The 13,172-nt window shown below is 39.3% G+C and overlaps 1 protein-coding gene across 2 annotated transcripts in view; it reads right to left on the bottom strand.

Annotated features, from left to right (window-relative positions):
* Positions 1 to 11,302, bottom strand: part of WDR70 (WD repeat domain 70) — a 127,006-nt gene extending 115,704 nt beyond the window's left edge. For both annotated transcript variants that reach the window (XM_021551628.4, XM_021551634.4), the window contains exons 1-5: positions 11,267 to 11,302; positions 11,115 to 11,177; positions 10,918 to 11,001; positions 8,773 to 8,887; positions 2,496 to 2,697 (exon numbers count right to left, since the gene is read on the bottom strand). In XM_021551628.4, coding sequence (XP_021407303.3) covers positions 2,496 to 2,697; positions 8,773 to 8,887; positions 10,918 to 11,001; positions 11,115 to 11,177; positions 11,267 to 11,288 — 486 coding nt within the window. In that variant the 5' untranslated portion in view covers positions 11,289 to 11,302. The remainder of the gene's footprint in view (positions 1 to 2,495; positions 2,698 to 8,772; positions 8,888 to 10,917; positions 11,002 to 11,114; positions 11,178 to 11,266) is intronic.
* Between the last annotated feature and the right edge of the window lie 1,870 nt (positions 11,303 to 13,172).

Here is a 13,172-nt window from a genome sequence, read left to right as displayed (position 1 = left end):
AAAATGTCAGGCTGAAGGCAGTATTTTGGTGTATTTTATCTGTTATACAAAATTCAGAAGACTTCAGATTACAAATCATATACTGCGACACCTAGAACTACTAAAGAAAAATTTTATTCCTCCAGGATCAAAACCACAGATACTTAAGTTTTCAAGAAATTGTTTCAGCAGGAAAATATAGTAAAAGAGAGAATCTCACACTACATCTGGGAAAAAAATATTCAGCTTTCAGTTTCTCCTGTCTCAATTCTACACCCATGCATACCAACCACAGGCTATATACAAGCAAAAGAAAGGAATCACAGAGTTCTCATAACTGCAACGCCTGCCTTCTTTGGGGCTCACACGACCATACTGTGATCACCAATCGATCAACAGGAAACCAAGAAAGCACAGCTGCTTCCTGAGTCCCTTCACAGGAAAGAAAATAACTGAGTTCATGAGCAGCAGTAAGGGAAGGCTCTAGACCCCAAAGGCCTCTGGCATTCACACTGACACAAAATCTCCCCAGTTATAAATTAACTGTTTAGACTGAAAACCCACAAGTCTCATATTTCTGCTGCTCTGCTTATTCTCAACCAAATCTATTCTAGACTGTTTTGTAACTATTGTCTTAAGTTCAGACAAATTTAAATCACACCAGACTGTAAGTTACCTTTCTGTCTGAAACTTTTCATTAGGGTCTTTTAACTCTGGTCACCAGTAACTTCGCTTCATCAAGCCAGTTGCAGGTGTCCCAAGACTTTACTTTTGACATAATATTTTTGTTGTTTTTACTGTGGATTCAGTTTGTTTGTTCATTTGTTTACTCAAATATGTATGAATAAAAAATAAAAACCAATATCTTGTTAGAAATTGAAACGGCCAATCAGCACAGTGACTACTGAGAAAGATAGGCTAAAGTGAAGTCAGCTGTTTCTGCGAATTGCTTTGCCTTGGGAGAAGTTGGCAGCAAAGAAACAGTGATTTTAATATAATGCGACCCATAGCAACAGAAACCCACTGAGTCTAATGATGCCCTCAGGAACAGAGACTGACTCTACAGTGCCCTAAAACCTAGAAGTTAAGGGAGTTCCTAACTTAGGGTTTATGTCACTCTCAAAGAAAATTACAGATTTATATCTTCGTGGCTCCCTGAAACAGAACAACTCATCTGAGGGGTACAGATACAATCACAAGAGATATGGGACAAAATGTACAATCTGGTAATTATAGAAATCATAGGCATCAGTGAATCAAGTGAATTAGAAAAAGGATATAACTACCCAGGACACCAAAATTTCCCATCACTTAAACAAAAAACGAAAGAGAAAACTTTGTCACCACATAAGTTTAGACTCACTTTAAAAATTAGTTACGTAATGGTTTAAGAAGTTCATCTCAAGCATCTAAAACAAGTTCTCTAAACTTTAATATGCAAGTTCAAAACATGCAAGGTAAGAGATGTTATAGAAAAAGAACAAACAAACTGAATCCCCAGTAAAAGCAAAAACAAAAAAGTCAAAAGAAAAGTCTTGGGACACCTAGAAATTCAGGGGTTTTTAGTTTGGTTTACATTTCTGTAACAGGACATACAGGTCTTTTTCAGTTACCAGACGGTTCAATACAGCAATAAGTGAGGCTGTTTTCACAGGATTTCTACTATTGTTGTTACACATGAAAACCACCACACAAAACCCAATGCCACAAAATATTCAATCCAGGAAGTTTTGAAAAACAAACACCAAACCATTAATCTTTCCACAGAATCATCAAATAATCTAGGTTGGAAGAGAGCTTAAAGATCATTTGGTCCAATCCAGCACTACCACTGTAACCCTTAAACCACTAAGCCACACCAGCTAGTGCTAGATCCACATGCCTTTAAACTAAATAGAGGAAGGCTAGTTAACTGAACATCCGTGATACCAAAGTTAGGCTGTTAGGGAGCCCCTTGGTTTCAACATAGATACAAAATTCTGTATTCTTAACAAGAAACAGGTCAGGCACTTATTTTAAAAAAAAACAATTCAAAATAAACACAAATAAAGAAAACCAATCAACAAGCCCCCAGTTACCAGACTTAATTTCCTAAGAACAGTTTTGGTACAATTGCTTTCCCCAGATTCAAACCCATATCTGCCTCCTCTTTCTCATACAACATTCAAAATATGCTTTGGGAAATAAACCATTTAAAACAGCTATATTAAATATTTATTTATCTAGTTCTTTCCTAACATGAAAACAAAAAAATAAACAATATACACTACTTGATGTGTTGAATTACACTTGAGACTCAGTATTTTTGTTTTAAATCTTGATATTTTTAAATGAAAATAATTATTTGCATTTGCTGAATTATCATTAGAAAAACAGAAAAACTGCAAGAAAAACAGAAAACCTGCATTTTGAACAAGTCATACATCACCTGGGAATTCTATCAAAAAGGAATGGTCCACATACAAATCAGAGCCCACTCAAAATATTAAAACGTTAAAGAGGAACAAACTACTTACATTATCTTCCTCTTCTGTATCATCATTGTCATTGTCGTCATCACTATCTTTGAACCCAGGGGGAAGTGGTGGCCCAATGAATTCTTCATCATCATCATCATCAGTATCCTCAGCTGGACCTTTAGCAGAACTCTGGGATTGCATAGAAGTACCACTGAACGCTTCATTTGAGTTGTCCTCACCTTCACTACATGCTGCCTCTCTGCAAGGAAAATTTAAAACATTACTATTTGAAGAACATTGTCACTTCCACTGTAATTTTCACCTAAAAGATGTTGAGCAGTATTGTAAATCAGTAGGCACCAAAATAAGCAGCAAAATGCATACTAACTTTCATTAACAGAGTATAGGCCCACCATCATCTTTTGAAACACTCAAGTGTTTCAAAAGTTACATTAAATGACCATTCTGCTGTTGCCCAAATTGGTTGTGCAAACACATTATTCTGTCATAAGGAAATTTCTGAAGAGCTGAGTTGTGTCTATGTTCATGCAGTTTATTTAAAATAGCCGCGCTCCCTCTACTGGCAGTTCCTGAGCCACAGCACTCGAACGGACAGAAGGTCTATTAAGAGAGAGAAGCCCAACGTTTGGGAGCTTATATTTTCAGAATTTTTAAGTGAGCAGGCTGAAAAAAATGTCTTCTTTTCCGGTTTCTTTGTTAAACAATAGTGGTATTATTTTGTTGGTTTTTTTTTAAGTTTAGGTTATCACTTTAAGACTATAATAAAAATCACAAAATATTAGGAACACAATGAAAGAATAAAAAAATTGGTTCTGCCCCATGTAATTGTGACAGAGAGTGCTACCCTGCTTTGCCTCCAGAACCAGCGGTACAAGCAGGTACTAAGTTGCATAGGAAAAAACTTTTGTTGGATAAGGAATTGAAACTGTGTATCACGAAGAGAACAAACATGACTTAGGTCCTCAGACGTTAGAGCAAAGAGCAGGGTTTGTATGCCTGATAGGTCGTTTAATTTAAAGACCTAGATCACAATATGACTACCTAACAAATCCAACACAAATATGAAGAGCTTCTCTTACTCTACAATAATGGGGCAATCAAGATCCTTTTACCAAAGGGAAAGTTTTATAGCATGTGAGGCACAGATTGGGATCTTTGAAGTTCTTCAAGTAAACTACTGTCAAAACTAACTTCATAATACTATATGCAAAAGAGTTGCATTTCAAAAGCTGATATGCATTCCTACACCAGCAAACAACACATCTTTCCTCCCCCCCCTCCACCCCCACAGAGGAATAGTAGATTTCTCTTTACAAACAAGCTGGGGATCTGCTGGTAGATAAAAGTAACACTGAAAGATAAAAGAAATAATGGGAAGGATTCCACTAATTGATGAATGGAAAAAGATACTTGCTTTTACAAATAAGGTTTAGGGCTGCTGATAAACTAAATTAGACATTAAAATATCAAAGAAACAATGGGGGAAAACCCTAAATTAGAATAAAAATATAAGAATTAAAATTTAAAAGGGAGGATTATACATTAGAGTGAAATCTCTGGTATCAGGCATATCAGGAAGTCTGCACCTCTCAAGTAGCTCAGCCAACGGGGAAAGAGAGAATGGAAATGCAGGCGGGAAATTAGGATAAAAAAGAGGCCGCATCCTCCAAAAATTACCCCAGGGTAATGCCCCATGGCCTCTCCCTTTATTTAGATAAAGTAACAGGTATCTTCTGTCTCCTTTTTGCACATAAACTTCTGTGGATTAATTTTCATAACAGTTAAGACCCCAGTCTTTTAGCTCTTTCAGACTCAGAAAAGGAATCTGACCTACATGTGGATGTTACACAGGATTGTGCTAAAGGAATTTTGGTGCAAGAGCATGGAGGAATAAGTCAGCCTGTTGCTCATTGTTCAAAACTGTCAGAGCCGGTGGCCAGAGGCTGGTCCCATTGTCTGTGAACCGTGCAGCCACAGCCCTCATGGTGGCTGAGACCTGAAAACTGACAAGGGGAGGGGTGTCTAGTTGTTTAAGTTTCATTTTGTTATGTGTAATACCAATAATTCGTGCCTATAGAATGTTATGTATGAAATGTTTCATATTACTGAAATTACTGACATAAGGCATACAAGCCAGGGCTAGAGGATTGCTCCACATATGTCTAAACTACACCTGATATGACTTAATTTACAAGTTAATACACACAGCCCGTCTGGAGATGGGTCATGATCTAGGAACTCCCAAGGGGTGATCTACAACAACTACTCAAGACTGAGATTGCAGGAACCACCAAAAAGATACATCTCAATGCGGGTTCGGGTTCCCATAACTCCATCAAGGATGTACATCGCTTCCCTGGTTCGTTTGTTCAACTCAGCACAGCGAAAAGACAATCTATGAATATTTGGGACTTTGAATAGAAAGAAAAGGCTGATCACCAAAAACCCAGTATAAAGTATAAAAATCGCTCACGCAGGACAGTCAGCGTGAAAACATAGGGGACCCTCTGCTGTAGTGGTCATACCTGTGTCTCACCCAGCACCGATCCCAGGCTCAGCACTGTCCTTTCTTTTGTGGCTGGCTCAGACAGAATTTGATCACTAAATAAAATTTATTTTTATATTTTAATTTGGCTGGATTAACTTTTACCTATAATAACTGCAACAGATTAAAGCTTTGTTAACTGAAAGAGCCTCTAAGTGGATGACCAGCACTCAGTTATTACCGTATGAATCTTGTTTAATGGAACAGGAGGATTTAGAATTTATAAATGGGGAAGGGTTCAACCCAGCCTCCTGTTTGAATGGCCCTGGAGAGGGGCCAGGAAGAAACCCAGGACTGTATTCAGGTGATCGACCTCCAAACACGCTAGGAAAGATTTGCCTGAGTGAGAAAATGTGTTTATTGATGGGTCTTCAAGGGTGATAGAAGGGAAACTATTTCAGAATACTCTATTGTGAATGGAAAGTAATTAAAGGAAGGGAGGAGGTTGCCGTCCACCTGGTCAGCTCAGCAGCTCAGACAGCAGAATTAAATGCCCTCCTCAGAGCCTGTGAATTACACCGGGACAAGACAGTGAATGTTTTTACTGATTATAAGTATGCATATGGGGTGATAACATGCATTTGAGGAAACTATAGGAAGAAAGAGCTTTATTAACCTGCAGGGGAAAGATGTTAGCTCACGAGAGCTTAATCTCTTGCCTATTGGAGGTGGTGAATGAATTTACCAAAAAAGTTAGCAATAATATACAACAAGGGGCACTAGGCAGGGTGCTTGGAGGAAGTAACAGGAAACCGACTGGCTGATGAAGAAGCTCGGAAAACTGCATTGTTGCCAAAAATCTCTACAATCCTCCCTTTGCTCCTACTAACTGCACCACTGCAAGAGAAACTGTCTTTTCTACCAGAGGTACTTGAGATAATTAATAAGAGTGGGGCAGAGGAAAGAGGAGATAATTGGTTTGCAAGGGATGGTAAGCAGTGGATGCTCTGGCCTTACAAAAAAATATGTATGTTGCTTTTTACGTGGGTCTTTTACTCCTGCTAAGCGAGCTGCTAAAGGTTGTTTGATTTGTGCTAAAACCAGTAACAGAGTTACAAAGAAACTTGCCAGGGGAGGGAGGCCTTCGGCCCCTTCCAGAGATGCCAGGTGGCTTTTACTCTGATCTTTGTGGATTAATTTTCCTAACACCCCAAAAGCCAAACTAATTCGTTTTGGAATGAAAATAAACAGAAACTGTGCCAGTGAGAAGGATATATACAACATAATGATTCAAGGAGAACATGCCAATCCTTGAGTCCCAAATTTTCAGATCTTTATACAGACACCCAAGAACAGTATATATATTTCTTCCTAATTTCCTTTATAATTCTCTCATTTGCTGGGATGGAAACTGATCAAATCAAACATTTCAGTATTCTGAGTGGCAGTACTGGCATTCTGCATGTGATGTGGCCAGAGCTGCAGTGCAATTTTTCACCACACTCCAATCACAGAAGGGAAAGCCAAATACTCCAGCAACAGCTACGGGTATCCTCTGTCCTGATTGAAATAAAGTCAATCATAAGAACACACCAATGCAGACAGACCAAATGCCCATATACCTTTTTGACAGCAGCTGGGAGCGGTGCTGGCAGAAAGGACAAAGCAAGTGGTGTCCCCCTCAACTTACAGTCTTACAATCTTAGTCTACCTGGAGCTATAAATTAAGAAGAACCATTTTGCCAGCCCCTTTGCTAGGATTCAGAAAAGTGTAAGGAATTTTGTTTTTGCTTTCCCTCATTACCTCCTCAGTAAGTGAAACAAACTGTAAGAGGAAAAACAAAAATAAGAGTATGGATGGCACACTGAGAAGAGCAGTAACAAAAAACATTCTGAGTGCTGTGCAAGTATGTGAGCATATCCCCCCCATGTGTTCATTTTCTGCAGACCATTTTCTCAGGTTTTTCCTCCTCATATACTAACAGATTCTTTCACTTCACAAGGTGCGATTATATTTATGCATAAATTATGTACCATAGCTATTGTAAACATTTCTCTACCGCAAAATACCTCAAGAGAAAAAATAATCATTAGGTGTATTTCACATCATTTTGAAGTTACTTTAAAAAAAAAAAAATTAGCATAAGGGCTACTCTGATAATTTTACTCTGATAATTTATACTCTGATAATTTTTGGAGTGACTTTTAAACAACTGAAAAATTAGCATAAGGGCTACTCTACAAATTAGCATAAGGGCTACTCTTTAAAATTTTAAATTTTAAAAATTTAAAATTCAGTAAAGTGTTGCCATTATCAGAGAATAAAAGTTGCTATGCATATTAGATCAATATACAGTGACTAAAATCTTTGTTATAAAAAGAACTAGAAAATCCCATATTTCCCACTAAAAATGTCAGCTGCAGGATTGTTCCTCTGAATTAAGACTGAGTCACAACTGTACGTCTTTCTAGTTTTACGGTTTTACTTTTAAGAACTAAGCTACGCATCCTTTTTACATGGAAATATAAAACTTGCAGGACAGCTTTTCCTGTTAAGCCCTTCCTTCTTAACGCTTAGTAAAATCAAAAAGAAAAACAAACAAAATTTACTATGAACAGAACTCCAGTAAGTTACAGAGCCTACCTAATAACTCAGCATACTGAAACCTATTTGTTATCTTCCTTTATATTAAGTCCCTGGAGATCGCTCTTCTCAAATCAATTAGAAGAATGAGATAATTATGAAAAGCTTCTGTATTGCCTGACCCCTCTCCACTTTATAACTTGATTGGATTTCTTATGTATGTTGAAGTCACCCATCTACAATACACAACTATGTTGTATTTAAATTCTTGTCACCTTTCATAATGTCATCAAATGGGTATATAAGATCATCAGAAGCAAATGGAAATACAAAATATTCTTCCTTGAGCACAAGACATACATAGGATAGACAAAGTAGTAGTATATTGTACAATCAAGTATTTTAGTGAGAGTGCCCAGGTTTTCCAAGGACCAACAGGCAAAACCAAAATTTTCTAAAAAAACATTTGTTCAGTCTGAAACTCTACAAGTTTGTCTATAATAACCTACCACACATCAGCCCATAATATGCATATATAAAGGTCTACTAAAGTCTTGTATGGGTTGTTAAACTTCCATAGATACAGTATGAGATCTAAAAATGTACAACACATTCATGCCTGCCAGCCCTGCCACATAATGGAGTTATGTGGTCTCCATTTCCCTCAGCTACTTCTGATTTCCCAGAATTTCAGAATTTAAACTCCAAAATCCATAGCATCTACTGCTTGTCACTAATAGACAAAAGTTTAAGAATAAATTTCAAACTGAAGTAAAGAAAAAAGCTTTCTCTACCTCACCATTACTCAATAAAATCTGCATACACGGCCTGTCCATCTACTTGGCCTTCTTTTTCATAAGGTGTGAACAAGAATACTCTGTATGCAGCTGGGCACCATGGCTGCTAATAAAGTCATCACATGTGCCACTGTATTTGCCCTAGTATTTTCAAAAAATACATGGATAACAACATTATTCTTATTTTTAAAAAAGTACGCAGAACACGATCAAGGAGGAAGCAGCAAAATTGCCTGTTAAATATAAATAACATCAATATTTGCAAATATTGACATATCTTTAAGAAAGAATTTTTTTAAAAAGTTTAAAATCAGTATTCCCACTGAATTGCTTAAGATAACAAGATATAGTCACACAAACTAAATGATACTCATGTTATCAAAACAAGCCAATACCCTCCTCAGATAAGAAAGCTGCTGCATGGAATCTCCCATCACATCAAAGTACCTTTCAGTTAATGTAGACCCAAGTCCTGCTGCACTGGATGCTGAAACGGATGAAGCAGTGCATGGAGTTCTAAACTCCTTTTCAGTCTGGTCTTCCTTTTCTCTTTCACGGGCCTCTGAATAGGGAGATCACAAAAATAAATAATCAAGCCTTTTACAAATATCAAAATTACTGGCTTGCTAATGACAGTAAAACAGCTTTTTTCCTCTTCAGACCCAGAAAAATACTTGAAAAGGTAACAGCAATTAAAAGATTCAAGATACATTTTCATATATATTAAATTTCCATTGCTATTGCAATGATCACTCAACAAAACATCAAAAGGACAACATAAACACCTCCCAGTTGGTCATTGGTACATGATATCAAACATAAGTTGATCATACAAGGATGCTGATATTTCAATTATTTTCAACATAATAAAAGAGTATAATCATTTTAGATAAAAGCACAGGGAAATAAATTTGTGCAGTTAAAGTATACAGATGTATAAATAGGTGAATTTTAAATCATATAAGCACAAAAAGTGCTGCTTGTATTAGTAGTTCATTATTTCTTAACTCACTGAAAAAGAATCCTTATGAAACACTGGAATAAAATCAAAGCAAACAAAACCTTCCATCTCATATTAAGTAACAAACACTGTATTCTATTTTGATCTCTGTTAGATATAAAAAAAGAAAAACATTTTTTCAGCGAAGCTAGGAAACACTTCCCACTGAAGAGAAACAAAAACAGCTGCAAGATGCAGAACCAGGAAACATATTTTGATCTCAGTTCCACAAATCAGGTAGTGGGGAAAACATATCCAAAAGTTATCACGTCATTCCAAAAAGCTAAAAAGTGGAAGTGTATCTCAAAATAATTGAAAATAAGTGCTCAAATTAAGCCAACCCCCCACAACACATACATATTCTTGATTGCTATAGACTCAATACTAAAATTTGCTTCTAAGTTAAACAGCTGAATTACATACAAGACTGTGATTTTTTGCAAAATTATCTATTTTATAAACAACAAAATGCTGTGTGTTTCTTTTGCGGGTATAAGCCTAGAAACCTGGGGGAGGGCTGGAATGTGGTCTGCTGCAGGGTAAGGGAGAGGACATACTCAAGATGCAGGTCAAGATATCTTGACTTAAAAACATTGTATTTTTGCAATCACTTACTGAATTTCCCTACTAAACAAAAATATTACGTAAATAAACAATTCCTCATAACGAAAGGTAGCTCAACCTGAACAAGTATCAAACATAAAAAGGCTTCCAACATGGACATACATTGTTGTATTTAGATTCAGCCATGCAAAAAAAAAAAAAAATTAATAAGAAACAAAACCAAAACCAACCAACCAAACAAAAAACACCAGTCTGAAATTTATTTTGGAATCCCTTCTATATCTGAATTTCATAGTGCCTTAAAGTCCAAAAAGTCAGTGAACCTCTAAACAGCTATGATCTGGTTCTGTATAGAATCAGAGCAATAAAAAACACGGTATCAGAATAAAACAAAAGGCATCCATGCTCCAAAAACTGGCCAAGAGGAAGAAGAAAGCATGAATAACTGGGCTGACAAAGGGATTTGTAGAACATGCATGACTGTTCTCAGAGAACTTGTTTGAACTGACATTCGCTTGATTACAGGCAGCAAACTATACAATTTTCTCCATCTCTCACAAAATAATACCCTCAAAAAGTGCCCACTCCCAGCACAGCAGAAGGCAGCAATATATTTGTGGGCTGCTATACAACCTGCCCCTTGGTCTAAGACACACATTTCTTTTTCACTACTCTGCTGCCTCACTTCTGCTGACTCTAGATTAAAGCTGTCTGTACCAATTTCTCTTCCAAAATAAATACACAGCTAAATAAAAGAAGAAAGAAAAGAGTTTGTGTGTTCTTCCTGTATCTGCAAGCTATACCTAACAGGAGCCTTACACATGCACTCTGCTCTAACAGCCTCAGACAACAGCAGCAAATTACTGTTCATCGAGACCCAAACTGTTCGGGGCTGCCTTCCCCGAACAAAATTGTGTTTCTAGTTTATTTTCTACACAACCACTCCGAGACACTTCAAATACCTCCCTGAGGGAGCAAATTAAAAGATGTTTTAAAATGCAAGCCCCAACTACGCTCGCAGTTCTTACCCAAGACTTTTCTGCTCCTCTCCACCGCAGTTCTTCTCGTTTGCTCAAACATGGCTTCGAGGTCGAAAGTCCGAGCCTTCTTCCCTGGAAATGAAGCAAGCGGCGCTGGAACACAAGCCCACCCGGGGCTGACAGGCCCTACGGCTGCGCCCCGCTCCGCCAGCCAGCCCCCGGCCCCCCGCCGCATCGCCACGCACCGAAGCCGGAGAAGCCCATGGTGGCCGCCAGCTCCGGGTCGGGTGTCCCCAGCATCTCCGCATCTGCAACGAGAAGGGAGAAGAAACCACGGAGGTGAGCGGGGGCGGAGGCCGAGCTGGGTCCGCCTCAGCCCCGGCGCCCCGTCCCTCACCGCTCCCGGCCGCCGGCTCCATGCTACGCCTGCCCCGGATCCACAACAGGCGCCGGCAGGAAGCGGCCGGGCGGGCACAGCTGAGCTTCCTTCCCGCTGGGGAGGCGCTGCGGCGTCCGGCAGCCGGAACGCGTGCTCCTCGCAGCGCCGCACAAAGCTAAACCACGTTTCTGCGCACCTGTGCAGGTGCTCCTCGAGCTCCACCAGGCTTGGTGCTGAGTGAAATGGCAGAGAAGTGTCTTTACAAACGAGCTGTGGATCTGCTGGTAGATAAAACTAGCACTGAGAGATAAAAGAAGGGAAGGATTCCACTGACTGATGAATGGAAAAAGATACTGCTTTTATAAATGAGGTTTAGGGTTGCTGAAAAGTTAAATTGGACATTGAAAGATGAAAGAAACAATGGGGGAAAAACCTAAAATCCATAAGAATTAAAATTTAAAAGGGAGGGATACATTAGAGGGATACATTTAAAAGGGAGGGATACATTAGAGGGAAATCTCTGGTATCGGGCATATCAGGAAGTCTGCACCTCTCAAGTAGCTCAGCCAATGGGAACAGAGAGAATGGAAATGCGGCCGGGAAATTAGGATAAAAAGGAGGCTTTGTCCTCCAAAAATTCAAGCGACCCCAGGGGAATGCCCCATGGCCTCTCCCTTTATTCAGATAAAGTAACAGGTCTCCTCTGTCTCCTTTTTGCACATAAACCTCTGATGTTTATGGATAAATTTTCCTGACAGTGCCCTGACAAATTCCCTGTGAAGCCTTTTCCATGGAACAACCACCCTCTCAGAAAGTGAGGAAGTCCAACCTGAATTTCCCTTGGCAGAGCTTCCTTCCATCTTTTCTTGTCCTGCCGCTGTTCATCAGGAAGAGGTCAGCACATCCCTGACCACAGAGTATCCACAGCCTGAGGCTCCCGCTCCACCTTCCCCAAGATAAATAAGTCCAGAGACCTCAGTATCTTAAATGTGGACCTTGATAACTCTTCATCGTCTTGGGCGCCCTAATCGTGCCACACTAACAGTGTGATGTCCTTCTTAAACTGAGGTGCCTAAAACTGCTCATAGGACTCAACATGGAGTGTACAGCCCCACAGCACAGTGTAGAATGGATAGTCACCTCCCTGGACTGGCCAACGGTGCTGTGGCAAATGAACTCTGCAACTCAATTGGGCCTTTCGACTGTCACTTGTGTCACACTCTTGGCTCATATTCAACTTGACATCAACCCAAAAACTCAGATTGCTTTTAATGGAGCTGCAATCCAGGCTCTCATCCCCTAATTTTTCTGTGCAATCATGATTTCCCTGCCCAGTGTGGAGACTCTGGCACTTCTTGGATTTTAGATGATTGGTGATTGATCAGCTCTCTATCCAAATCTCTCTTAGGCTCCTCTACCATCAAGGGAGTCAACAGCTCCTCCTGGTTTAGTATAACCAGACTTAATTCCCGCCACCAGATCATTTATAAGAGCACTGTTCCTAAAACTGAGCCTTGGGAAACCCTGCTGGTGACAAGGCACTAGCTTCTTAATCTTGAGAAGATAGAAAATCTTCTCATTATGCTAGTTTCAGCTGGGGTACAGTTAATATTCACAGTGGGTAGTACAAGGCTATGGTTTGGATTTGTGCTGAACACAGGGATGATAATATAGAGGTATTTCTGGTTTTGCTGGGCAGTGCTTTTACAGAGCCAAGGTCTTTTCTGCTTCTCAAACTGCCACATTGGCAAGGAAATTGGGGATGCATAGGAGGTTGGGAGGAGACACAGCCAGGATAAGTGACTCAACTGGCCAAAAAATATTCCAGACCATATGGCATCCTGCTCAGTATATAAATTGGGGGGGAAGAAGAAGGGGGGAACATTTGGAGTGATGGTGTTCATCTTCCCAAGTAATCATTGTG

This window comes from Lonchura striata, chromosome Z (genome assembly GCF_050655825.1).
Source record: "Lonchura striata isolate lonStrDom1 chromosome Z, ASM5065582v1, whole genome shotgun sequence".
Lineage (NCBI taxonomy): Eukaryota > Metazoa > Chordata > Aves > Passeriformes > Estrildidae > Lonchura > Lonchura striata.
This window is presented reverse-complemented; position numbering and strand designations above follow the sequence as displayed.